The sequence below is a fragment of the Botryllus schlosseri genome, chromosome 13, assembly GCF_051294905.1.
Source record: "Botryllus schlosseri isolate E-star chromosome 13, Bs_hap1, whole genome shotgun sequence".
Classification (NCBI taxonomy): domain Eukaryota; kingdom Metazoa; phylum Chordata; class Ascidiacea; order Stolidobranchia; family Styelidae; genus Botryllus; species Botryllus schlosseri.
In genome coordinates, this window is record NC_137248.1 from 7,270,117 (window position 1) to 7,296,915 (window position 26,799).

At 40.0% G+C, this 26,799-nt stretch overlaps 1 protein-coding gene and 2 long non-coding RNA genes across 3 annotated transcripts; 2 read left to right on the plus strand and 1 right to left on the minus strand.

The window, feature by feature from the left end:
* Positions 1-3,657: 3,657 nt before the first annotated feature.
* Positions 3,658-4,412, plus strand: LOC145454297 (uncharacterized). The gene is made up of 2 exons (XR_013920091.1): positions 3,658-4,067; positions 4,229-4,412. It is a non-coding gene; the product is annotated as an uncharacterized LOC145454297 (long non-coding RNA).
* On the minus strand, positions 4,358-9,328 carry LOC145454298 (uncharacterized). The gene is made up of 2 exons (XR_013920092.1): positions 8,540-9,328; positions 4,358-4,592 (listed from the first exon to the last, which is right to left on the minus strand). It is a non-coding gene; the product is annotated as an uncharacterized LOC145454298 (long non-coding RNA).
* Positions 9,329-9,439: 111 nt separating this feature from the next.
* On the plus strand, positions 9,440-26,685 carry LOC145454293 (uncharacterized). The gene is made up of 11 exons (XM_080332286.1): positions 9,440-9,735; positions 12,589-12,662; positions 12,726-12,861; positions 14,117-14,294; positions 14,361-14,939; positions 15,023-15,150; positions 15,314-15,493; positions 18,763-18,905; positions 20,427-20,594; positions 25,657-25,874; positions 26,493-26,685. The coding sequence occupies exons 1-11, from the start codon at positions 9,540-9,542 to the stop codon at positions 26,563-26,565; spliced, it is 2,073 nt and encodes a 690-aa protein (XP_080188412.1). The 5' UTR covers positions 9,440-9,539; the 3' UTR covers positions 26,566-26,685.
* The last annotated feature ends 114 nt before the right edge of the window (positions 26,686-26,799 follow it).

The window sequence follows — 26,799 nt, forward strand, 5'->3', positions numbered from 1 at the left end:
AGTAAGCGAAGTAGATGTCATCGTGGTCCGGTAATCTCGAGTGCAGACTAGTGGGGTTCCGCAATAATATTGGATAGCCTGTCAAACCGCAACAGGGGGAAAACACAAATGTATTTAACCTACCTAGAATATAGATATGATGTTCAAGCTGCCAAAGAATATCAATTCTACTTGACCATCGGACACGTCGTTCATGTCATCAAGTGCATATTCAGTGGTATAAGGACATAATTTTGCTGAAATATTAGCAATCATATTTGTAACTATAGCGAAAATGCAGTCTGTTCTTTCTCGATAGTGATAAATAAAACCTAGGTTACCAAGTAAGTAGTTTCGAAAAGTAGATTAGGTCGAGGGTAACAGCATATAGCCTTTGTAGAGGCTATGGTATTGCTATGATGACGTTAAATATAGGTGCAATTAAGCCTAGTAAATATAAATTCTGCTGCTACTGTAATGACTGATTTATACGGTTTTTATAAATATCTCACACATACTTAAATCCAAACAATAGGAAGTACGTAGTTTGGCCTAAGATTCTGTTCAAGTAGAAATGGAAGTACTTTAGAAACATATTCATATCTATATCATTGTTTAGAAGCATATAACCACATAACCACAGCACCATAGTAAGCAGGTATCCTCATTGGCTTATTAGCAATTTTTATCAGTTCAATACACCACAAAATGCGATACAATGAACAGATAGGAAGGTGTATAGAAGCGACTTGGAGGTACTCTATGAAATCATGCACCCACCTTTGCCGAGGCGATGTCAAGAGGAGGCATGCACACTGAATGAAAAGTAAATAACATAGTATGGAAAAAGCAAGCGACAAGAAATGGGGTGGCATGTCATGGAAGGCGAGATCGATAGGTCAGGTCGTGGTCCAGTAACCGTGAGGATGGACGAGTATTCATTTTGTAGTTTGTACATCGACATGAAATGTGGGCATGCTCGTCGGCTATCGGCAGGGTTGTAATGACTCGAGTCACGATTTTCTGATGACTCGACTTGACTCGAGTCATTTCCTCAAAATACGGAAATGAGTCGACTCGACTTGGACTCGAGTCATTGCGCATGACTCGAACCAAATCATATGACTCGAGACTCAGACGGCCAAGACCGACATTTCATTGTAATCTCGAAGAATGGTAAAGTAACCACCCTATTGGGGCTTTGTCTATTGGTACTGGTACTTGAAAATGCAACCAAAAACGATTAAAAGTGAGGAAAATTAGTATATTATAAATTAGAACCATTCGATAGCACCCAATATAGTTATAACAGTGAGTTTAACAATACTTTAACTGGAAACTGAGCAGTCAACACGATGACTTGGACTCGGACTCGAGTCATTATCCCATGACTCGGACTCGAACCTCTGCTCGATGACTTGGACTCGGACTTGACTCGGGGGCGAATTGAAAATGACCATCGACTTGACTCGAGTCAACACTATAAAAGTGCGATTGACTTGTGACTCGGAAACTTGTGACTTGGTTACAACCCTGGCTATCGGATGGCCGGCGGGATACTGTTCCACACATCAGGTCCGACATATTTGATAGACCGATGATCTTTTCGGTCGATCATATAATATTTGGACGATGTGGACGCGCGTGTGTTGTAGGCTACTTGTGCCCTTTTGAGTCCGCGGCAAAGAAGTCGCTGAAATATTCGGGACAATGGCCGCAGTGGAACTGATACATAAACTTGGCGATTTCTAGTTTCAGCATATTATCTTCTATGTTTACCACACCGAATCTCTTCAGCAGGGACTTGTTGGCTGGACAACCAGGCCCGGCCCTTCGGGGCCGGCCCCAGCTGCATGGAGGCAATACTTACTTAAGCAATTCGTTACTACCGCCTCTTTTCGTCACGTCTCGGTCTTATATCCCCTGTCCCGTCGAGTTTGGATTTGCAATTTGCATGTTGATAATTTGATATTACCGTATAGCAGGGGTTCTCAACTTCCCTTGTATAACGGGCCGCATTTTAACAGCAAAAGACGCTGCGGGCCGCAGAACTATGTTACCTGGTATTCATGGGCTACTAATAAATTTAGGCTATTGTAGCCGATTTACCAGTCGTATACCAGCATTTAGTACATTTCTATGCATTATAAAGTAATAATGAACAGCGTTCGTAAGTTTGCTGCTGCTGCTTGTGAGAATATGTATCTTCTAGCGGCGCATGTAAATCCCTTCATGTAGCATGCATTACATTCGTTGTCAAGTCGGTATATGCAACTTCAAATCCTTCCACCAGAGAGCCGAGCTCTTTTATCCAATGCGTGGGCGAGCAAGTATAAAATTACTATAACTTTTGCGTTACAGAGACCATTATCACATTGAGCTCTGAGTGATATGAGAAGAAGTCTGGTGTTTGGGGGCATTTCTGAGCAAAACTATCAACATCTCTCCTTTCCGTTCATGCCTAAGGCACTGTACCAATAGTTACAGAAGTCAGCTTTGTCAAGTTGATATTTTTCGCTGGTCCCCTCCCCACGTTTGCCCAGCCAGTATTTCTCTGCATATATGTCCACTCTGATGAAATTTAACCAGATAATTAGTTATACAATGTCGGTGGATTCATCCAAGGCTGCGTAAAAGTAGTCTACGCGGCAACGTGTTTCAGAACAGGCGATAAAAGATTGACTGATATTGATGTTACTCGTCTGGTCAGGATTGAATCAGACGATTGTATGTTCGAAATTTGTCAGGTGATGTTGTCCTTGCTGCTAAGTTCCGGAAACAGCAAATATTCGCAAAGTATGTTACGATTTTATTGAAATCACACCTTCTATATCAGATTTCTTGGGTTTAGCGATATTCGAAGCAATTTTAAACGATGCGTCTGTAACGTCGTCGGCAATCTCAACAACCGTTCGCAGTGAGTCAAACACTCTTTAAAAGTGTAGGCCTACTAAGTAGCGGGATTCTCTTGAACCAGAGTCCAGCTGAATAACGCCAAATAACAACAACAATCTGAAGTCGAGCATATATCAAGAAACGAGAGCACGTTGAAGCAGTGGGTCTCAAACATTTTTTAGTCACGCCCCCCCTTTTGATAGGGAAACATTTCGTGCCCCCTTATCGTCATATAACAAAATGCAACCAGAATGCTCGCTAGTTTGATGGCATGGAAGGTTATAGCCGTTGATCAGAGAATTCTCAAATATGAAATTCGGACTATACACAGAGGAATAACTATGAATTGGGGATAAATTGCGCGCAGTGCAAAATTTTTTTTCAGTTGACCGCACCTTCGCGCCCCCTTCAGATGCTTCACGCACCAAAGAGGGCGCGTACCCCCGGTTTGTCTTTAAAGGTCAACTGCATCTTCATAGACAACTTTGCGGAATCATGTTCAGAATTTTTTTTCATACCGAAATGGCCGACTTTCCGTATTTCAAACTAATCGGAAATTGCCGTAATTTGGACCGAAAGTCCCAATATTGGTATGTTTACAGAAAAAGCGGAATGTTCATTGTGACGTCATGTAGTTGACATCGCTTCTGGCCGCTGCAGATGTATGCTATAGGGTTGGCGGTCTTGCAGTAGCAGGGCGCTTATTTTAGTTAGTTATGGCGGAGGTTTCGCTTGTAATGGATTCACCAGGCGAGTCCGAGTACTCAGGTGTCGAATGTAAGTATGCTTTTTCCTCTCACTTACGAAAGTAATGTTGAAACGAGGACACGTTTCAAGTGTTGATGTGCTCGATCCCATATCAGTGGAACTTCTTGCTGCTCCGAAAACGAGGGGTCGTTTGAGTATGATTATTGATGACTATAACCTAAGGATGTTAGTGATATATAGTATGATCAGCCTAGCTTGTTCAGCTTAAGCCGCTTGTCTAGACCAAATGAAATACACCGGTATGTGTAAGTTGGTGGAGAACCTCCTTCCAGTTATTAATCTTGGTATTATCAATTACAGTTGAGAGGATGGAGGTTGCCAACTTATGCAAACTAACAGGGGAGAGTTGAAGTGCTGCAAACAGGTCCCTCGAGCAACGAATGAATTATTAGTGCATCACAGCATTATCAGGATTTCAATCAAGAGTATGTATTGGAGATTGTCTCGCTATAGATATCAACAGGAATATTGTCATATAATTATAACATCCAGTTTGATGCATGAGCGAATGAGTCTCATTCACATGAAATGTTGAGTCGGGTGCCAAATAATTACCCGTCAGTAACACAACAATTACGCTTTTCAGGAAGCTGAGAAAAACTGTACACGGAAATTTTGTTTGCTGGCCACTGGGATTCTGCAACAAAAGCCAACGAAAAATCCTGTCTGCGCATCCGATCAAATCCAGTACTTTCAAAGGATTTCAATTTTACAATGCTTCGTGAAGGAATATTTGTATTGAAAATAATAAATGCAACGTAACCAATCCATCAACAGTACTACTGTGTCAGGGAGAGAAATATAGAGTTTTGTGTCCAGCAATAGCTTCTTTCAACTAATTTTGACGATGCCGTTTGTCGAATGAGGATGAATCATCACAATAGACTTGGTCGACTCGGCCGTTTCTGGTCTTGCTTTAATGAATGCGTCAACTTCATCATTGCAGGAATCTAGAGCAGGAGTAAAAATATCACTGAGTTTTATAACAAAGTCGAATCGAAGGCAGTAGACCTATACCAAATGCTGTTCGAAAGTATCATAAAAATGACGGATTGCCAACTGCATCCTACCTAACTTTACGATAGTGATAAGTTTTCATCTTTTACTGAGCGGTCAATATTGTTAGGTTCAGTCACAGATATCTGACACTCCTCATTCAATAACTAAAGTAACTAATATGATTACATGACCGCACATGTACCGTACACAAAAAGAAGTGTATTTTCAAAAGTAATAGCAACTCTTCCATTAATAGGAGGTCAGCGATATATAACCATCATACGTCATGAAGTCAGCAGGTTATGAACTCCCTTTATAGTAACTAATGCATTTATAGATATTTTTTTCTTAATTGATTTTCAAGTGTTTTTATTTCAGACTACGTACACTTCTACTTACAAGTTTTTCAAGCATACATATTTCAGTTATTTGCACATGCACGTGAGTGTAAACAATAATAATACTTCGATGACTACCATACCACATACGTATATAACCAACGACTGCCGAACGAGCAGACGCGAACGAAACGATGAAGCTCTCGGCGACGGCCGACGCCGCCGGTCGGGGCACGGCTTTCTGTGCTAGTGTTCGTCGTGACCCGGGCCGTGGCGCCGACCCCGGAAGTGGCCGACCGATCCGAATCGGTTTGCGGGGCGGAACGTGTTCGCGCGCTGACCGGCGCGCAAGTTCCGGATCCGCGCGAGACGGCTGCGTAAACGACCGGTTTTCGACGACGGGGCGGCTCGATCGAGCTGTGCAAAATTAACACTTCTACTTCCTAAAGCCGCGTTTCGCGTAGCTAGCAAGACCCGCAGCCCCATCTGACCCGCGCTCGTCTGAGGGCCAGTTCAGACCTGTCAGGCGATGACCGCAGCCCGGTTCTGCCACGTCGCCAACCAGTACTACAACGCGGCAAAAGCCCATTTTGATCGGCCCTCGCTCGCCACGGGGGAGAGCGATAGCCTGAGCGTCGAGCGCCGCGCTGGAAATTGGGACTCTAAATTGAAAGAGCGATAAGCTTTTAGAAACGACGGGTCATAAGTAGACGACAATGTGTATTGGGCTTCGAGTCGTGTCGAGTGTTCGATTATCAATGAGAACGGCGTGGAAAGTTGAAATGCATACAAATTATACATGTAGAGTGGCCACAGCGAATAAAATGTCAGTTTCGCATCGGATTAAATGTAATCGCGACAGGACAGGTATATTTTTCGAGCGTACCCGTTTAATTGCGCATTTTTGATGATAATTCTGGGATGATCCACCGATCAAGGATATTTCCCGGAATTATCAAAGATTTATCAAAGAAAAATTGAAATCACTCCACTTCTACGGATTGGAATTCAAAATGCTTGGAATTCAAAATTTTCATGCTGAATGAATTCGAATCTGGTGTACGTCGTTTTATCGATTTAATCACGTAACCAGCAAGATTCAGAAATAAAGGTTATTTTTCAACAGTCCTATTGCGCATCCATTGTCACTGTTGCCGCGGCTCGACCACGACTTCACAGATATCTCATATACAATGACGCACCCCGCTTCGTATGCCGCAACGCGTTGGGAAATTACTTCGAAACTATAAATTAACTCTTAGCGACAGGATCGTCTAATTTCAGTACGCTAAGAAATCAGGTATCACTACACGATTAGAATCTTTAAAATTGTTACTCTGTTCATTTTTGAGTGCCCGTGCCATTGTGTTCGCCCGGCCCCAAACTACGAGCCCGCTCGCGGACGGCGGGAACCGCGGGATTATGCGAGAGACCTCCAGCGGATGACGCGAGCGTGCGAATTCGAATTGCCGCGTATCGTCTCCCGCTCTCGAGGGCGTCGTGGCCTAATGGGTATAAGCACTGTGCTTGCCTCGCCGCCGCGCCGCCGCCGGGGCTCGAATCCCTCCCACCAAAGGCGAAAATGAAGAGCGAAAAAGTATACAGTATGGTTACGCCCGAAGAATGTAGAAGGGCAAGAAGTGCGAGGTCATTGTTGCGTCATGCCACTGTTACGTTGCGGCATCCATTTTGGTCTCAAAAGGCCACAAAAACAGCCTGAACCTATGTGGGAGGCTGTAGTTTTCGGTCATATTGGCAGTGATATTTATGGGATTACGCCCGCAACTGGGAGATATTGGACATAGAAACCAAGGTGAATTTATGTATTTTCGTTGTCTGCTGGTCGTTTTTATTTCAGATCACCCCGGACTACCACAGCAAAATGCATTTCTGGGCTGCATCAACGAATTGTAGGCCTACATATGGCGATATATTTAGAATCTCAACATAAAGGCTTCTTGTGAGAATTGTATCCTGTTGAAGCAGGAGATGGAGCTAGTAAGATTCAATATGGCCAATAGAAACTTTCCGCATACATACTGTAACAGCATAGACCACCCAACCCAATACGATATAAAGTCACCCATCTTACAATTTGCAGCTAAAAGGCCGGTGTCAGGAGAAAGACGAAGAAATTGCGCGCTTGAAATCGCTGGTAATGCGAAATCATTGTGAAATTAATTGTAGCATTTTGACGATACAAATACACAATGAAAACCATACAAGATAGGCTACCCAAATGCTGTGATTAATAGCGGAATTGCACAATTTATGATCGTTTTGGAACTTGGATGTAAGCTCGGATAACAAGGAACATATGGAGGAGGATAGGAAGGTTTTTTCAACAAGGATCAGATTCAGGCTTTGAAAAGAGAAGGGCAGGCCTCTGGATGCAGATGGGCCGGTGATACATTTATGTCAGCACTGAAAATCAGGTTTTCATTTGGAAAGCATGGGTAGTTTTTGAGCTCCAACAGTGCTTCTATGTCGAAAGTAAACATTCGATGGTGTAGATATCTGAGTAAATCCTCTGATACCACGAACATTCTTATTAATTTTTTAATATGTTCTCGGCAAAAAATCACAAACAAAATATGCAACGGAATCCGACCCGAATACGCAGAAATACAACAAAAACAACCGCCGATACCCCTGTCCGCCCGCGACAAACGCGACTACACGCGCCCCAATACGGACCGGGACGGGGCTCGTTCACTTGAGGACCAATTCTACTACATCCTTATGGAGAAAATTGATTTTTGGTCCGAAAGTGAACGAGCCCCGTAGGTTCGTCAATTAGATTAGCGGACCTGGACGCCTCTGCATTACCTTTTTCCTAGAATTCATGATCATTTCCTATAGAGAAAGGTTCAAGCGGGTATTTATGTTAAAAACAATTTGTTTTTCTCGTATAATATCAGTTTCAATATGTATATTTCCATCACAGTCCCATGAATTCAATAAATTCATTTGCGCATATAGAAACTGGATTTTTGACGGTCCGGAGTTCGTGGACGGGTTTTCGCTTCGAGCTATACACTACAAAAAAAAATTAGACAAGTTTGGTCTCAATGTCTCAAATCGATTTTTTAGCAGAAAAAGTCTTAAAGACAAATTAGTCTTACCAAGTACTTTCTGTCTTAAAAGTAAGACCGGAATCGATCGAAAATAGTTGGGGTGCTTTGGGGGCATCCTTTGCAATGTTAGGGTCTGAGCGAAGGGGAAGAATGAGAGACCAGAATTTGCAGTGATGGGATGATACTGCACTAAGGAGTTTACAAGATATTCACTAGATATAGTTATCAAGGTACATGCCACTTACTACTCACATGTACTATTCAGATCAATATATATATGGTTGTCTGAGTCGAAAATAGCATTTATGGTGAGTGGGTGGTAAAATGAGACCAAATCATCCTCATTTCTTAAATTTGAGACCAAATTTGTCTAATTTTGAGACCAAATTTGTCTAATTTTTTTTTGTAGTGCAGTCAATACTACTATAAGCAGTTAGTTACACTCTTACAAAACTATAGCTGACACAGTACATTTTCACTTACCGATTTCGGACACTTTGTATAGCTTTAGAAGTGCGTTGCTCTGACATTACCACAATTTCACTGGTGAGTGGAAATAAAGTCTGAACGGCACTACTGCAGTACGTCGGCAAGAGTTGCCCGTGTTCAGTAGTCAGTTTTCTTGCGTGTTGCGTTTCTCGGATACTTCATTGAAGCAAGATACTTGATAGTGATTCGCATTTGAAAATGACTCTGCCTTTGGTTGTCTATAAGTCCGCACTTTTGGTCTTAATGGCGTCCGGTCGCCTGTCGGTATATGGATGGGTTTTGGCAGCGATGTCAATGCATTGTAGGCACGGCATATTGCGTATTGGACCAACCATACGCGACATAACATCTGACTCTATGAATTGTCTCCTTCACAGCTTTCATGATCCCACTCAAAGACCCAAATCCACAGCAAATCTAAGCAATAATCCCACCTAACAGCCAACAGAAATAACAAGGACTTTTGTTGTGTCAACTACTTGACGTCATTTCACGGCTGGGTGATTTCGTTTCCGTTTTCCGGAATTTCGATTTGTAATTCAAATTACTTGAAAACTATCAGGTAATTTCAATTTTCATTATTTTATTCATAATCCTAACCACATAATGTACGAAATAAGGTGAAGTCATTTTGAAGATGCAGTTGACCTTTAAGAATGAGTATTGAGCAATCGAACGAAACAGAGACGGTGCGACAAAAGAGCTAAGTATCTAAACTAATTTGTAATAGTACCGTGTCATTAGTAATTGCGTTTATAATGAAAGATGTCGCGGGCCACAAAATATACGTCTGCGGGCCGCGGGTTGAGAACCCCTGCCGTATAGTATAGTAGCGATTTTACGTATATCGAGTGAATGAGTTTGCGATCACGTGATTGCATGGGTATTTCCCTCAATAGAATCTTTACTATTTGCTGTCAGAACTGGGTTTGCACTTTACATCAGTGCAAGAAAAAGCGGAACTGTAGGGTGCCTGAGTCTACGTACACTCGAAATGGCGAGCAAGCCCGTCGACGAGAAAACCAATCGCATATTAGTGAAAAATTTGCCACCAAATCTTACAAGAGACAAGCTCGAGATTTACTTTCAAAGACAAGATCACGGGGGTGATGGTGACGTGAATTCTGTTACGTTGCCCTTCAGCACAAGTGAAAAGAGAGACGCCGTGATTGAACTCGAACGTCCTGAAAGTGAGTTTCCAATTCGTCTATTCAAAGACGAACTATATCAGTTATAGATATTTGCTTGTAAACTTATAAAAATATCAAAAAAACTTCAACAGATGCAAGTCATGTATCATTCAATTCAATATTCGTCAAATTATATTTTCATCCGAACAAGACACACGCAATGTACAATGCAATAAGACACAATGCGATGTAATGAACAGATAGGAGGATTCCGAACGACCGGTTGCTGTCTCCAAGGCCCGTATTCAAGAAACCTTACTCGGTGCTCGAACTCATTTTGCGTCAATATAGTGTGTAAAAATCGGTATTCATAAAGAGAAGCGAGAGAGCGAGTTTGAGTTCGATTGGAGTCGAACTTACTGCTCTTTTGAATTTTACTTTTGTGGTTATGGTATTCAATGACGATCTGAACTTCGAGTCGATCTCAAAATGCGACGTTTGAGCAAGTGTTTTCCGAGTCAAGCCGTGGGTAGACTCAAAGCCTTACTCGTTCACTTTTTTATGGTTTGGCCTTGAATATATTGTGGAAATTGCGCTGTGAGCATGTTTGATGCCTGAATTCACAATTTCAACTATATATAGCAATGTTATAAGAAGGAAATCATGTTCTAGCGCCGTATGGCTTCATTGTTGGCTGCGTAGGCTATTCCTAAATCGGCGGACATTTTTCATCAGAAAGGCTTCCAATGGATTCGCAAAAGCGGTTAATTCCTCACACCCTGTTTTATCATTCGCATATAAAACGCAGCATCGGGATCTGTAGAAACGAATGGAGGATGAATGTTACTGAAAAACGACACACAAACTGTTGTCTACTTTAGCGATCTTCCAATCCTAACAAGAACCGAATTAGCGGCGATGCTGGCAGACAATACGGAGCCTCGGTATAAAAATGCAATACACAATGATGGTAGACGAGCTGGCGCTTTATGAATATTCGCAATGCTAGATCATCGCAATACCTATCGTAAATAAAACCGTCCGTCCCCGTGTATAGCGGAAATATCAACAACGCGATACCACTACTAACACTATCAGTAATGCAATAAATAACTTGTGTTTATGCCTGTAGACTTCAGGATTTGAAAATATTTGCTTTGGCTACTACAGTATGTGAAATAGTCCGTAAATTGTTATTGAGCTTGTGAGATATTATACATCTTTACCAATTTAAAATGAATGGTATATGCAGCGAGCTATTCTTGAATAGTTTGAGCTATGTTGATAGTACAGTTAGTGATTACTGATTACAGATAGCACGGTGTTATTTCGTCTATTGAAGGCAATACTGGGCAACCAACATCACATCTAAACCCCTAAACTGCTGTCTTTCGAGTAAAGACTCAAAACTGAGCAACGCTCGAAATCCTAAACGAATGCCAAACGCTCTCTCGAATTGAGCTGGACTCAGCCTGTGCTCAGTTGAGCACGACTTGAGTTTGAGATAGAAACATGTCTCTGAATACGGGCCTTAAACTGGCATCTACCACGGCCTAGTGCCCGATTTGACAGTTCCTTTTTCGATGTTAGTTACTATTCTGCGGCTCTTTCTTGCGCTTTCCATTTCTTGTTAGTGCTCTCTTTTATCGGTTCTTTTTCTGGGCTTTTTTGTCGCCGTAAGAACAGCGACACGGGGAAAGAGGTGCACAGAATAACCTTCGAAGCGGAATCGGACTGATGCCGCCTGGGCGGTGCGCTTATCGTCACCACTACGCCATCTGCCCTGCTAAACATGCATGCGACCCATGCAACCAAAACCAGTATCGCTGTATGTATAATGTATATTGATTTCAGAAAATTGAGCCCATATCGTAATTCTTACATATGTCATCATAATCACTGATCTTAATATCATTTTAATCTGCTCAAGACGAGCAATCTATCTAATGTTTAAAATGAAAGAAATTATTTGATATCATAGGCTAATCCAGGCAACTGGGCCTGTATGGAATCGGCGTCCCGAGTAAGCGGGATCACGCCGAGTTTGGCTACAATTGCATGCAGTCATGGGACGTTGGTATTATTTTCAGAAAGTTTTTTAAAAAATTGAAAGAAAAAATTTAAAAGAAAAAGTTGTTGGACTCACGAATTCCCACCTACCACAAATGCTATTATTGGAATTAGTATCTATTATATAATGTTTTGATGTTATGTTTTGACCAGGATCGGTTGACTAGTGTCTGCTGGTAAAGCACTTGCCAGTTGCTAACGATCAGCATCTTATCTCTTGTGACTGATGCCACGCAAGAAAAGCTTCCATCACCCAGGATATATTTCATTAAATCACCGAGATTCCATCCGGGCAATGAGTTGCGCATTGCAGAAGCTTTTCTTTCATTGAATAATCTGGTACATAAACGAAAATTTGCGTATGACATTGTCACCAATTACTCTCTGCCTCTCTGAGATGTAATAAACAAATGGGTTCTGTCTATCAGGTTAACCTTCACCAGGGCAGGGCCTAATGAGCGATGGCGAATCTTGATATTTCGACCATCTATTACGGTACCGTACGGCGTATGCTGCTTGCTGTGCATAGGTAACTAAACAGCCGTGGCTGGTAATACAAAGCTGCTTAGAAAATCAACTGATCACTATATATAGGAAAGGAAAGGACGTGGTTTATTTTTGTCCTTGATGTTTTTGCGGCATATACACCGACTCATGATATACATACACACTATCTGTGCACACACCATGAGTGCATGATGCATAATGCATGATGCATAATTTATTTATTTATTATATTATGTTTGGAAATGTATGTATTTCTTTGGTAATAGTATGCACCAAGTTGCTTGGTTGCATCGTGTAATTAGTTAGTTACTTATGAGACTATAATCTAAATTTCAGCGGTAACATCAATCTTGGCAAAGCAGCATCAAATATTTGGATATAAACTTGAAGTTCTACCATTTTCAGAGCAGGTATGTCACCGGTTTTTCTACCATCATGTTGATAATATGATTTCGTGGTTTCATTTCTTTTAGGAATTTGGCGAGACTGTCATAGAAATTAATAAAGGCACCTTGAAAAAGTACAATCTCACAGATGAATTTCTGAAAACGGTTCAGGAAGACACAGGTGTTCGAATTGCTGGAAGAAATGGACATGTTCATATGATGGGTATGTGTGTAACAAACCTGTATGAGGATGAATGCTCTGGACTGTGTAAAGCATGTTATCATATTCCAGAGGCATCATTATTTGAAGAACCTATGATCTCAGTGGCAATGCAGAATGTTAACTGTTCTGACGCAAACGATTTTCAATAAAATTAATTTTTTAATTTCAAGAATATTCTGAAAATGTGGCAGAAAACAGTATAAATGCTGGTGCTAACATCTGGTTACAAAATTTTACTCGCTATCAGTTACATTTTAGTTCTGTGTATAATACCTTAAGTGATTTAATAAGTCTCATTAAAGTCTGATTCTAGTAACACGGTAAACACCAGCAATGTTTAATTACCGATGGAAATCTTAAAGTACTCGAAGTCGATAGCCTACCTTTCAGTAAAGTTATTTCAGAGGAAATAGGAAAGGGCACACTCTGATTCTTTTTGCATCAAAATCAACTCTCTAGCACAACCGGTCACTAGGGCTGGGCAAAATCGAGTTTTTGAGAGATTCAATTCTGAATCACGTATAATGCTTCGAGTCAAGCCTACTAATCGAGTATCACTCATTATGACGTCATAGCAGAATACAATATTTTCAAGTTCAAATATGTACCTTTCATGCCACCACAAAGAATATAATGCCTGTTATGCATTACGGTAAAGATATTTTGGTATTTTGCACTTTGTGACAATGTTGTGGGATGATCATGACTTCGTAAATGTGTTATTTCCGGTAACGTTCGTGGCTTTGTATATATGTTTCGTATGCTGCGACAGGCGTATCAAGGTTTCAAGGCCCCCACACTGGAAATTAGTACCAAAAGCACAATTCTAGTTGATAAATTAACTAGAAGGAGCGGCGTATAATTTCAATACTCGAAAAAATCTTCTTTTGCTACTCTACTCGAATCATTTAGAATTAATACTCAATTCAGATTCGAGAACCCGAATCATTGTGCCCATCCCTACCGGTCACACGGTTATGGCATTTCTATTGGATTTGATGCCTGCATGACCTTGCCTTCAGGGTTATCACCTAGTATTTGGTTTTGGAAGGCAAATATTGAGTTATGAATTAGTGATTTTTAATTTTTTCACTCCACATTATTACCCAACCCCTGACTAAAGTATATCGCGATGACGACAAGTTGTATACCGGCATTACTAAATTAGATCTACCCGTAATTATATGATAGTGGGTAGGCAACTATACTGAAATTGTGTCTTTCGTCTGCATGATATGCATTATTCCTTTAACAGGACAGTGGTACCAGGTGGAGGTAGCAATGCGAATGGTCCGCAGCAAGGGTGGTCGGCCTGCTATTTTGTTACCGGAAAAATCAACTCCGCCCCCAGTCAAATTCGAAAAACTTCCCGTCGATGAACTCGCCTACGAATATTTCGAACTTTGTTATCCCGGAGACCTACCCCGTCTGTCGTAAGTTACTTGTATTATTGTCACGTCTGTTTTTTCAATGATCACTCGATCTTTCTTCGTACTCAGGAAGAAATGCAAAGCGACCGTGAAGTATCAAGACGGGAAATTGATATTCGAGCCTGCCCGCAAAAATGGTGCCGCAGATCTGGCGGCCGCCGCGCAATCAACTAAATCCCGACTGACCCAATTTTCCCAAGGACTTACAAAACAGCACTTATCTTATTCTGGATTCCCTTTAAAAGACATGGAGATCGAAATGGCAATCAAGGAAGTAACGAAAAAAGGACGAGTAGTTGCCCGCCGTGTGAAGGGGAAGGAGGAAATCCTAATCTTAGCAACGGACGATAAAGTAGCAAACGAGGCCGTCAACACTTTTCGTATGTGCTGCTTTCCGGAGAAGAATGAGTGCATGGGCGTGCTTGAAGTTCCAAAGCAATCGTTTCGGGTTACGGTGGCCCACGGTGATTTTCGGCGCGTGAAAGCCGAGGCCCTGTTGTCGCAGTTGAACGAGAACCTGGTCGGGAGGGTGTTGCTGCACTGCGCAGATCCTACAATAATATCTTGGGTCGGCCATTATTTACAACAAGACAATGCAGTGGGTGTAATTGGAACCGTTTTAAACAAGCCTAATCTGGAATATAAATGGTAAGGTTATTCTCTGTTCAAGACCTGATTGTTAGAATTTCGAATTGTGATCTCTATCACAATCTTGTGGTATTTTTCTACAGGCTGCAACACTATGTTGTGGACAAGAGTGCCGCAGGTAAAAGTAATTTCAAGAGAAGACTAACTCGTGCCATTGAGTCCGCTGCGGCAAAATATCGTACAGCTGTTCTACCGGTGTTTATTGACAATGGTAAAAACGATTTCTGTTTCTTAGCCGATAGCCAAACTTTGTCACCTCGTAATATTAGTTTTAAGTCCATAGCCTAACCGTAGAAGAGCTGTGTACCAAACAAGAATTGAAGATGAATATACCCTGAATTTAATTGCGACCCCACGTTTCATTCTTATTTCAGAAACTGATATTCCATCAGACCAATTCATCGGTATGATCGCAGGCGCTATCAAAGACGTCAAGACCAATTCGTCTTTCTCGAATCTGTGCATTGTTCATCACAATGATGTGCAGGCTGGGAATATTTTGAACTACTTTGTGAATCAGAAGAAATTTAAACTCTTGGGAATGTCAGATCCGGGTGAGGGTGATGACAACCGCAGCAGCTGCCTACACAGTAAATAGACGAGGTCAAGATTCTTTACGAGTACTCAACACAAGTAATAGTAGAAGTAATGAATTGAATTATTCAATTACAAGCAGAAGTAGAAATTTCCATGACATGCCAAAACTAATAGGAGTAGTCGACGAAAGATCTTAAAATAACTCGAGTAGGTTCAAGAAGTGATTTAGTCAGTGATGAACTAGAAAGAAGTGACTTGTTTCCAGCTCTACTTTAAAGTAGTGATGCAGAAATATTCCAACGCCATTTTCTACATGTACAAAGTGAAGTAGATGTGACAGTAGGGTCAGATCGTGTCAGGTGATCCAGAAAAATTTTAAAATGTACCTCCACCATCTCAGATTGTCATAAAAATTGGTATGGTTAGAAAACTTTTACTTCTGCTTTCAAAAAAATAAATTCCATCGAAATCTGATGAGTGGAACCGAAGATATACCCGTTTAAAAATTGCTGTTTTTGTGATCACTTAAGCGGAAAAAATGTCAAAAATTTATGCATGTAATTTGAATTTGCTACAATTCGTTCAAATTAGGGTTGTTGAAGGTAACACTTTACACTTGTTCATTTATGTCCTGCTTGACACTTTTTCGCCTTCTTTGACACCTGGGGTTGCATAGTTTGACCTTTAACCTCGCTTTTTGTTCATGTATTTGAAAATCACTCATGCATGACTTCATTTTCGATTGCAAATATCTCTTGGTGACCAGGAGATGTCATCAAGTGTAAGGTATCATTGGAAAGCTCTTGACAAGAGCTTTTAAAAACAAAAATAACATTAGTGACTTTTGAATCGTAACATACCATTGGGGCACCATGAAGCTAACTTGCAAATTTATTCAAAATCCTTCACCTTTTTAACAAGAGCAAACTCTGTGAAGCAACTCATTCCACCTTAATTCTATATACAGTACCGTGCCAAGTGTTCTATACATAAGGTAGTCAGTATAACTCAAACAGATAATTGCTGACGTAAATTATGCTGACAATAATTTGAGATATTTTTGAAAATTTGAGAAAATTTTGCTACACAGTTTGAGATTACCACACAATACTTCCAAAACACATCAAAATTCACAACTGACACGATAAGATGCGATGTTTTATGTACTCTATACAATACATTCGGCAATGATCAGCACTAAACAATGAAAGGAACAATGACAATCAATATCAAGGTCCTGCGGGTTCTTTAGTTTTCATACTATTAGATAAGAACTATTTGCTCATATCAGATATCTATTTATCTTTGATGATATTTCTTCCAAACTTGTATGACTTTCAGTGCTGATTCCTTTGTCAGTTGGTATTGTCCCCGATTATTAAATAAACAAGGAACGTCAACTGTGCACAAAATGTGCTGGAACAGTGTCCAGCAAGAATCTTTATTTTGAGGCCAGTGAAAAAACTCTGATGGGCCTCTGATGGGTGCGTGAATTCAACTAAGGCATCGTTGTTTGGCTTGTCAATTTCTGTGACCATGCCAATGTACCAGTTTTCATCATAAACGCAGCATACAAATTTGTTTTTGCTAATTTCAGTTTGAAGTACATGTTCTTGGTTTGAGTCTTCATCTAATTCAACTTCCAATACATACTGTTTGTCATGGCTGACACGTTTTGCTCCCAGTTTGGTTGATGACAATGGCCTAAAATGATGGAATGCCCGAGTACCTTTGACTGTGGCAGCGAGCCGAAATCAATGTTCCAAAAAAGCTTTCGTAGCATCCAATTCGTCTTTGAGCAAATTAATAAATTTTATTTTTTGGAGATTTTTCACGCAATAGGACATCATTTCTTCCACGTTCAAAATCTGACCATTCAGTGGGCGTCTCAGACTTTCCATTGCTGTAGCTCGTTTAACAGTGCCACCAATGCCATCACATGGCGATTCACCATGGCTTGTGGCAAAAAAGGACCACGCAGCATCCACTTTGAAGTCAGCTTTCTGCTTGCACAAATTGTAAAATGACTTTCTGTTTTTGTACTGGGCAGCGCAACCATCGCTAAGATATTCCACATTGTCCAAGTTGTGAATTGTACTTTTGAGAATTTCAATTGTTTTTTGCTGAATCAGATACACCATTACTGCATCGTGCAACAACTCTTCCGATAAAAAGCATAGATTTAAATGCAAAATATCGTTGCTTGCAGACTTGTAGTAGCAAACTACCGGGTGCACAGTGCAGCATTGGTGAGTCCAATGATACCCTTGCGCTTTATCTTGAATGTGGAAAGAATAATTTTCCGCAAAATCCACTAATACAAGAGCTGTTTGCTGATCCTTATCTTGTTTTCGTTTTTTCAAATATAAAGGCTGTGAATGCGAAATGTACTGATGTGGTGCTAAATCTGCAAGCTTTTTTAATATCAACTGAATAAATTCAGGTATGCTTAAGGTTTGAGTTATTAGATCAGTTCGGTCAACTGACACCCACTGTTTGAACGAAATAAGTTCATCCACATCCTCAAATTTAATACCGTACAACCTGTTACGAAAGTAAAATTGTAATGATAATTTGAAATCAATAATTTTTCCAACATTATTTTACAGCAAATTTTTTCCAATGTGATGATAAGAAGTCACTAATTTTATTATTGATTTTAAAAGTCCTTTTAAAGAGCTTTTCAATGATACCTTACACTTGATGATATCACCTAGTCACCAAGAGATATCTACAATTGAAAATAAAGTCACGTGTGAGTGATTTTCAAAGACATGAACCAAATCACGAGTTTAAAGGTCAGACTATGCAACTCGGAGTGTCGAAGAAATCGAAAAAGTATCAAGCAGGATATAAATGAACAAGTGTGTAAGTCTCACTCTCAACAACCCTAATTTGACCGAAATATAGCAAATTTAAACTACATGTAGAAATTTCTGATATTTTTTCCACTTGAGCGATCACAAAAATAGCAATTTTTGGACGGTCATATCTTCGGTTCAAGATGACCTTCTTTGATGAAATTTGGTTTTCTGAAATCAGAAAACACAGCTCTGTAAGCATGCCTATTTTCATGACAGTCCAAGATGGTGGAAATATGGCCTGGATCACCTGACATGATCTGACCCAGTAGTGTAAGATCATAACACTTTTGTGTAAGAAGTAGGTAGGAAAACCCTTTCGAGCAATCTGAAATTGATAAGTATTCCGTAACTGACCATATCTGGCCGTCGCAGGCGAGAGTATCGAGTTACGACTACAGCTTTCTAACACGCGTGTTTGGCAGGTGGAACTAATTCGCGACAGGACTCGTCCAGCGAGGAAGAAATCTGTTCGATTTGTCTCGACGAACTGAGCGGTGCCACACCTATGCGGACGTTGCCGTGCAACCACGCCTTTCACCAAGCGTGCATCGACAAAGCCTTCACGGTAACTATGTCAGATTTGCTTATATGCCCCAGAGTGGTTACCAGTTACTTGGTAAATTCCGCACTTGGCGGATACATTAATGTACTCAGTGCTCTTCAACTTTTTTGCATTTGTACACCCTTGTAGCGTTGACACAATAGCTGTACAGTGTACAGTAGGGGTCTTCAAAAATGACTTTTTTTCTCAAATCGTACTGGCTCCTTGATAAAATTGTTAGGTTACTTAATTTAAGCCTACACACCAAATTTGGTTCAATTCCAACCAGTAGCCGTATTGCTACAGGAGCAGAAAGTTTCTATTTATTATATAAAAATGAATAGGAAAGAATTTGAAAATAATATAGTATTCAGGGTGGACACCACTAATAAATAATTAAAGAATTAGTCACCGTAAATACTATTTTATTCATAATCCAAATTTTTCGACGGCCATAACTCCACTTCCACTGGTTAGATTTGAACCAAATTTGGGGAACATCGTTTCTATGCACAACCTAACACTTTCACGGGGTGAACAGAAAATTTTCAAATTTTATGCCATTTATTTTTATATAATAAATAGAAACTTTCTTCTGTAGCAATGCGGCTACTGGTTGGAATTGAACCAAATTTGGTGTGTAGGCTTAAACTAGGTAACCTAACAATTTTATCAAGTAGCCTGTACGATTTGAGAATAAAAGTCATTTTTGAAGACCCCTACTGTACACTGTACAGCGATTGTGTCAACGCTACCAAGTGCCAAGCGCATACCAAGTGCCGTATATCTCAATTTACGATCATATGCAGTGAAACATTCAGCTTGAATTTATTAATACAATTTTGATGCATTGCTTTCACAATAGTAATAGCTATTTTATTTGTAGTGAGACAAATTCACCAAGTGTGGCATATCCAAATTCTCTGTCATATTCAGTAAAACATTCATTTTCGAATTTAATAATAGTACAATATTGATGCACCGCTTCCATAGTAATAGCTTAAATTACATTTCTAATGCCAAATTCACCAAGTGCCGAATACACCCAGTGCTGTACATCTGAATTCACTCTCATATAAAGTGAAGCTATGGTGTCCTAAATGATGTGGACACAGCCAGATTGAACGGTTCACTGCATTTGGGTTACGTCATACTTTCCATTTGGCCGAAGGCATTTTCACAGCCATTTTTGACCTGCTTGCGAAGCGCTAAATTTGATATAGCGGATATCAATGGAAAGTTGCTGATGGCCTGCTGCACTGATTACGAAAATATGAATTTTATTCCTTTCATGGTCCTGGAATCTCAGATTTTGAATTGTGACGAAACAATTCTGTCTGGCAAAAGACGACTGCAGCTCAGGAAAACGGCCAGATAGCATTGTTGATTCACAATGCAAAATTTAAGACTGTATAGCACAATTCGAGCCGTATTCAGTCAAACATTCATTTTCTAATTTCTCAATACAATATTTGATACATCCCTTTCATACTAATAATAGCTATTGCATTTGTACCCAACGGAATTATCTTCTCGCTGGGATAGATCTCGAAAAAGTGTCCGATGTGCATGCGTTTCTACGGGGAGCCGACTGGTAATCAACCGAGAGATGGCTGGATGACTTCCCGAACTATTCCTCATCAACGTCTTCCCGGTTTTAAGAGACCAGGCGTCATTGAAATAATCTACAACTTCCCCAACGGGACGCAAGGGGTGAGTGCCGGAAACGCAGAAAGCGCAGCCGGCTGAACTTTTTGGATTATACTCTTTGTAGGAATGCTCTACTACAGTGGTTCTTAACCTTTGTGACGGCACCGAACCCCGCATGAATCTGTCACAATGATTACGAAAATGTGAATTGCAATCTAGTTAGGGCTCTGGAACCCTCTCGATATCATCCTAAAACGGGTGTCTCAAACACGCGGCCCGCGCCGAAAGCAACTGCCTAAACAATTTTATTCAAATATTTTAAAGTGAGATTTTATCCGTGCCACGTGTAAATTGTTATGCAGTAAATCACATTTTGTAGAGGAATGGCTGTCTAGATATCCGGTAAATGCTAGGGGTATCTCGAAAACTTGACCGCCCGCGAACCACCGGGGCTGGATTACAGGGTTGTAACCAAGTCACATGGTTCCGAGTCACGAGTCAATCTTACTTCTGTGGTTTTGACTCGAGTCGAGTCATTTTCAATTCATCACCGAGTCGAGTCCGAGTCCAAGTCACCGTTTTAAGGGCCAAGTCCGAGTCATAGTGTTATGACTCGAGTCCGAGTCCAAGTCACAGTATTGAAGTCATGTTCAACTTATGTTTCAATCCTACTTGGGTGATATCGAATTGCTTGCTTGCTTGCCAAACATGCTTCTTTTGTCTCCATCATAGTCTTGGCACATGTTTATTTAGGCAGATAACGGACAGTTCCTGGCCTCATTTACCGATGCTATAGATAGACGAGACAGACCGCCAATGCGATAACTTTACTAATCGTGAAACTTTAAATCAAATATCTGTCTTGTCAGTCTGATATATCACAAATACAAGAATTCAGTTTTTATTACGAGAACATCGACGACCGCTCACAAATAGCTTATAGAGAATTAACGTCTACATACTATCTGATAGTAGAACCAACGAATTCACGTCTAGATACAAGCTGGTAGAGAATCAACAGATAAAGGTTTATGTAGAGGTACAGTTTTGCTTTCACATTATCAGGTGGTTGACCAGAAATAGGTCAACTGTCTTGCTCAGCTCCCAGAGCGTTACTTTAGTGCTGATTTACTGTTATCTTAGTCGAATTTGCCCTACTAGGGTGGAGTGAAAAATGAAAATTTTTGAATTTCAAAAAAGGGTCTTGATATGTGGTGCCAAATAGTAAACAAATAAATTCTGTCATAATTTTGGGTTCGTACACCCTCTAGTGGTCGTGCAATTTCACCGAACGAGACAAAAAACAGCTAATTTCGCCATATCTTGATCATCACTTACACTAGAAAGTCAGTTTTGGGCTTAAAAGATGCAGAAGCAACATGTTTCTATCTCACTTCCATAGAACTTACTCTTAAAAATAAACAGAAAAAAAGTTATAAGCTAATTTCTGATTTTATAGGTAAAATTAAGCACTGAAGCAGTGGGTAGGATGTCAAAAGCGTGTAGTGATTGATCTTGTGAATGAGCAATACACCCTATCAATTAGAACTACTTTTCAAAACTTTCTCAAACAAATGAAACCGCCTCCAAGCATAAATAGGGCTCGGGTATCGAATAGAGACTGCTAAAACTGTATTTAAAACAGCGTCTATTGGTAGTGCGGCATCACGATATCCGTTAGTTTATAACAACGGCCCTCATGAGATTTCTTACCAAAATGCTGTCGTAGGGTTTGTATCATATTTGTCACAAAGCTCCTGAAAGAAAGCCCAAAAATTGAAAATGAACATTCAAAACACAAACATCGATTCTATACTGGAAACAGAAAATTTTTGTAGCAGTATCACATGAGTATCAGTGTGCACAAACAATAAAGTCATGTTTAGTATTGAAAGATTTCATCTGCTTTCAAGATTTCAGTTTTTGTCTGATGAGGCTATTTCTACGTTTAAATCCTGAAACATTGAGCAGATGCTTATGTCACCACTGTCACATGTCTTTTCACTGCCTGGTTTTGGCAAGGATAACTGAGCCTTAATTGTGATGATCATAGGTTTCCCAACTCATGATCAGACAAGGTCGTGATTGCGATGCAGGCGGCTGTTCAATATTTTTGAGGTTTAAGTTGACAATTTGGTGGAAAGATTAAGCCTTGATGTTGATTACTGGAATTTGGAAGAATCTTATGCTGGTGTCAATGTTGCTGCTTAAGGGTTTGGTTTCATTTATATATCCTCCTTCAAAGTCGTCAATTGGAACCAGATCTGCAATATTTGGAGGCTGGGCCCGTCGTTCATTCAATATGGTTGACTCTCGCATCTCAAATTTCAAAGTACTATGTGGGACAGAGTAGTCCATCGAGAAATCTGAATTGTCTTGCTCAATTCTGCATGGAGGTCTATTTTCCGTCATGGTTTGAAATAAAATTCCACAATTCCATTGTAGATGGTGCTAAAAATTTCCACAATATAGTTTCCCGTGTCACAAAGCTGACTGATACCCGAATTCACTACCTTGCACCATCTTTGCTACGAAGAAATGCTCATTTTGAACAACCAGAAAATATTTTGCTGGGAATGCTTTGGTGACGAGGAGGGAAACGACCGAAGATTTACAGTTAACAAGATTACAGCTATGCGCAGAACAACCACACCAAACCTTGTCAGATGTCGAGGTGGAAAACCTAAGATCATCACCATTAAGGCTCAGTCATCCTTGCCACAACCAGGCAGTGGAAAGACATTAAAACGTGGTTACTGAAGCATCTACCCATGTTTCAGGATTTAAACGTAGAGATAGCCTCATCAGACAAAAACTGAAGTCTTGAAAGCAGATGAAATCTTTCAATACTAAACATGATTTTAATGTTTGTGCACACTGATACTCATATGATACTGCTACAAAAAATTTCTGTTTCCAGTATAGAATTGATGTTTGTGTTTTAAATGTGTATTTTCAATTTTTGTGCTTTCATTCAGCTTTGTGACAAATATGATACACACCCTACGACAGCATTTTGGAAAAAAATCTCACGAGGGCCGTTGTTATAAACTTACCGATATCGTGACGCTGCACTACCAATGGACGCTGTTTTAAATACAGTTTTAGCAGTCTCTATTCGATGCCCGAGCCCTATTTATGCTTGGAGGGGGGGTCATTTGTTTGAGCAAGTTTTGAAAAGTAGTTCTAATTGATAGGGTATGTTGCTCAGTCGTAAGATCAATCACTACACGCTTTTGACATCCTACTCACTGCTTCAGTGCTCAATTTTACCTATAAAATCAGAAATTTGCTTGTAACTTTTTTTCTGTTCATTTTTATGAGTAAGTTCTATGGAAGTGAGATAGAAACATGTTACTTCTGCATCTTTTAAGCCCAAAACTGACTTTCTAGTGTAAGTGATGATCAAGATATGGCGAAATTAGCTGTTTTTGGCTCGTTCGGTGAAATTGCACGACCACTAGAGGGTGTGCAAACCCAAAATTATGATAGAATTTATTTGTTTACTATTTGGCACCACATATCAAGACCCGTTTTTGAAATTCAAAAATTTTCATTTTTCACTCCACCCTATTGCCCTACATTTACCAAAAATTCTCAAAAATGAGGACAAAATCTATAAAAGGAGGCTACTTAATAAATTTGTTAGATTTTCTAAAAATAACATAAATTTTGCTCAATTCCAATCAGTGGAAAGCAATGCGAAGAGAAAATAGTTTGGACTAATTACAAATAGTGACTTTCGAATTTTACCGGCTACCTCATGATATTGTTAGATTGTGTAAAAATATGATTCATAGCAAATTTGGCTCAATTCCAACTAGAACAAGCGAAATTATTAGAGTGGAATATTTTGGATAAGAAAAAAATAGTCGGCTTACTAATAGTATGTAATTATGTTATATGAAAGCATTTCTCACTGAAAATACTCCTTTTACTTTCAACTCCAAAATTTTCTCCCTCTTATATCAGTTATTCTACTTTTTAAAATTAAGCCAGATTCAGTGGTCTTTTTATGCAACGCAACAATTTTATCAAGTAGCCACCCAGTAGAATAAAAAAGAGGTTATTTTGGATCAGCCCTATTGTACGAACATCACACAACATTAGCGATTCATTATTACTCAATACAATGCACATACCTAACAAAATGGACGGAGGGTATTGTGTGTTTTCACAGACAGCAGATCAAATCAATGAGTTACACTTAAAAAATACTAAAGTGGAAAGGAGATTCTCATGTATGTTAAAACGGCATGGCCTTAGAATAATCCACATCCACTGAATACACGTTCCAATGGTGCATTACATGCAGGAATTGAAAAGTATTTTTGAACCACACTGAAGAGCATTAGATACTCATCCATTCTAGTCGCCCAAAAATGCAAAGAATCATCGCCTTCAAATCTACATATGAGCTTATCAGTCTCTTCCAAGTAGGCTACTTGACCATCTGAGTCATTTCATTGGCTCTAATTGAACTTTGCTTCGATTGTTGGCTTGTATAATTGAAAAGTCTTGAGTACTTTGATGGCGGAGGATCTGTTACCTCTTCATCACTGGATGGTTTTGTACAATGCATTGCTACTATGTACCATTGTCTTGTGTTTTTACGGCGGCATATCTGATATCAGACGAGTGCAACGAAAGCAGTGGTGACAAATAGCGATGTTGACAGAATTCGTCACATGCGTTGATCTAACCATTGTGATTCACAAATTTCTTCACCTTCAAGTCATATAAAATAAGCCGAGTCAATGACTTGAGTCGAGTCATGCGTAATGACTCGAGTACAAGTCGAGTGAATCCAAATATTGACTCGAGTCGAGTCATTTTCCCATTTCAAGAAAATGACTCGAGTCAAGTCGAGTCACAAAAAAATTGTGACTCGAGTCATTACAACCATGCTGGATTAAACCAAGATTAAGAATCAATGCTCTAGCAATTTTCTTTGTTGGTTAACATGACTGTAAATTTGTTGGCTCGAAAAAAACGGTCCACTGCGTCATAATTCTTCTAATTCCGGCAATGACTTGGACATAGAACAGCTATTATGCTACTATATGGCCCACTAGTTCTCAGCTCACGGGATAACTCGTTGATTCTTTCCTTGTCTGTTTTCAAGTCCGAGCATCCAAATCCGGGAATGCCTTACCAGGGCACTAGTAGGAAAGCTTATCTGCCGGATAATGAAGAGGGCAGAGAGCTGCTGCTGTTGCTGCGAAAGGCTTTCGACGCCAGGATCACGTTCACTATCGGCCGATCGGTGACAACAGGTCGGGATAACGTGGTCACTTGGAACGACATACATCACAAGACCAGTATGACAGGCGGACCGCAAGGGTAAGCGTGAAATATGCTACTGATAGTTCTGATACCGTATTTAACTGTACAATCTGACCAATCGTATATTTCTGCAGTTGTGTGTTGTAACGAATATGATTTGGGCTCTTGTGACAAAATGTTAAGCACTGTGGTGTGGACTGTACAGTACATGTATCAAGGAGAGGAATGCTCCAAGTATTCGGCCATAATTTTCTAGTAGCTGTGGTGATTTCCAATGCTTAATTCAAGTGGAAATAGAATATGAAAGATACCACAAGATACGCGATGCAGATTTGGTCGAGGGTTCGCATACTTTTAGCAGTTGAGCGGCTGTGACTGCTTTCAAAATTGCGAGATGTATCTTTGTGGATCATGCAAAATTACCTATAACAATCTTCAAATATGTCCTCGGTTACCGTCATACAGAGGCTGTTTTTTGCTGTTTTTATGACAATTCACCCGTAAAATCAATGTAAACTTGTGGCAAAATTACTTCTTACTTTTCAAATTCCAAATTGCAGTAAGTTAGCTGTTTTGGCAAAAAACTATTCTGGTGGAAGTGAAATTTAGTCAAATATGATAACCCCTTAATTAAGTAGGCAGCTGGGTATTAATATTTGAACCACAACATTTCAGATACGGTTATCCAGATCCGACCTATTTGAGACGTTTGAAGTCAGAGCTGGCAGACAAAGGAATCAGATTGTAGTAGTAAATGTTCCACTATGTACCGATTGTTTCGAATGCTTGCACTGTCTGACATTTAATTGTAGATTTACTTAATTTTCTTTTGACTATAATAAATATGTGTAAAATTGATATGTATAAACTTGCATCGTGCATTACGTTGTTTGGCGTGATAGGATTTCAGTAGTTGCTGGGAGAGGCCTATTTCTAAGTATCGTAATAAAGCATGTAGTAGACGCAGATGTGTGGAATGTGG

Excerpts from the sequence above, each read along its gene's own strand:
- LOC145454293 (XM_080332286.1), top strand. The coding sequence starts at position 9,540 with ATGGCGAGCAAGCCCGTCGACGAGAAAACCAATCGCATATTAGTGAAA. Across the intron at positions 14,940-15,022 it reads CCTAATCTGGAATATAAATG|GCTGCAACACTATGTTGTGG; the intron begins GTAAGGTTATTC and ends ATTTTTCTACAG. Across the intron at positions 15,151-15,313 it reads ACCGGTGTTTATTGACAATG|AAACTGATATTCCATCAGAC; the intron begins GTAAAAACGATT and ends TTCTTATTTCAG.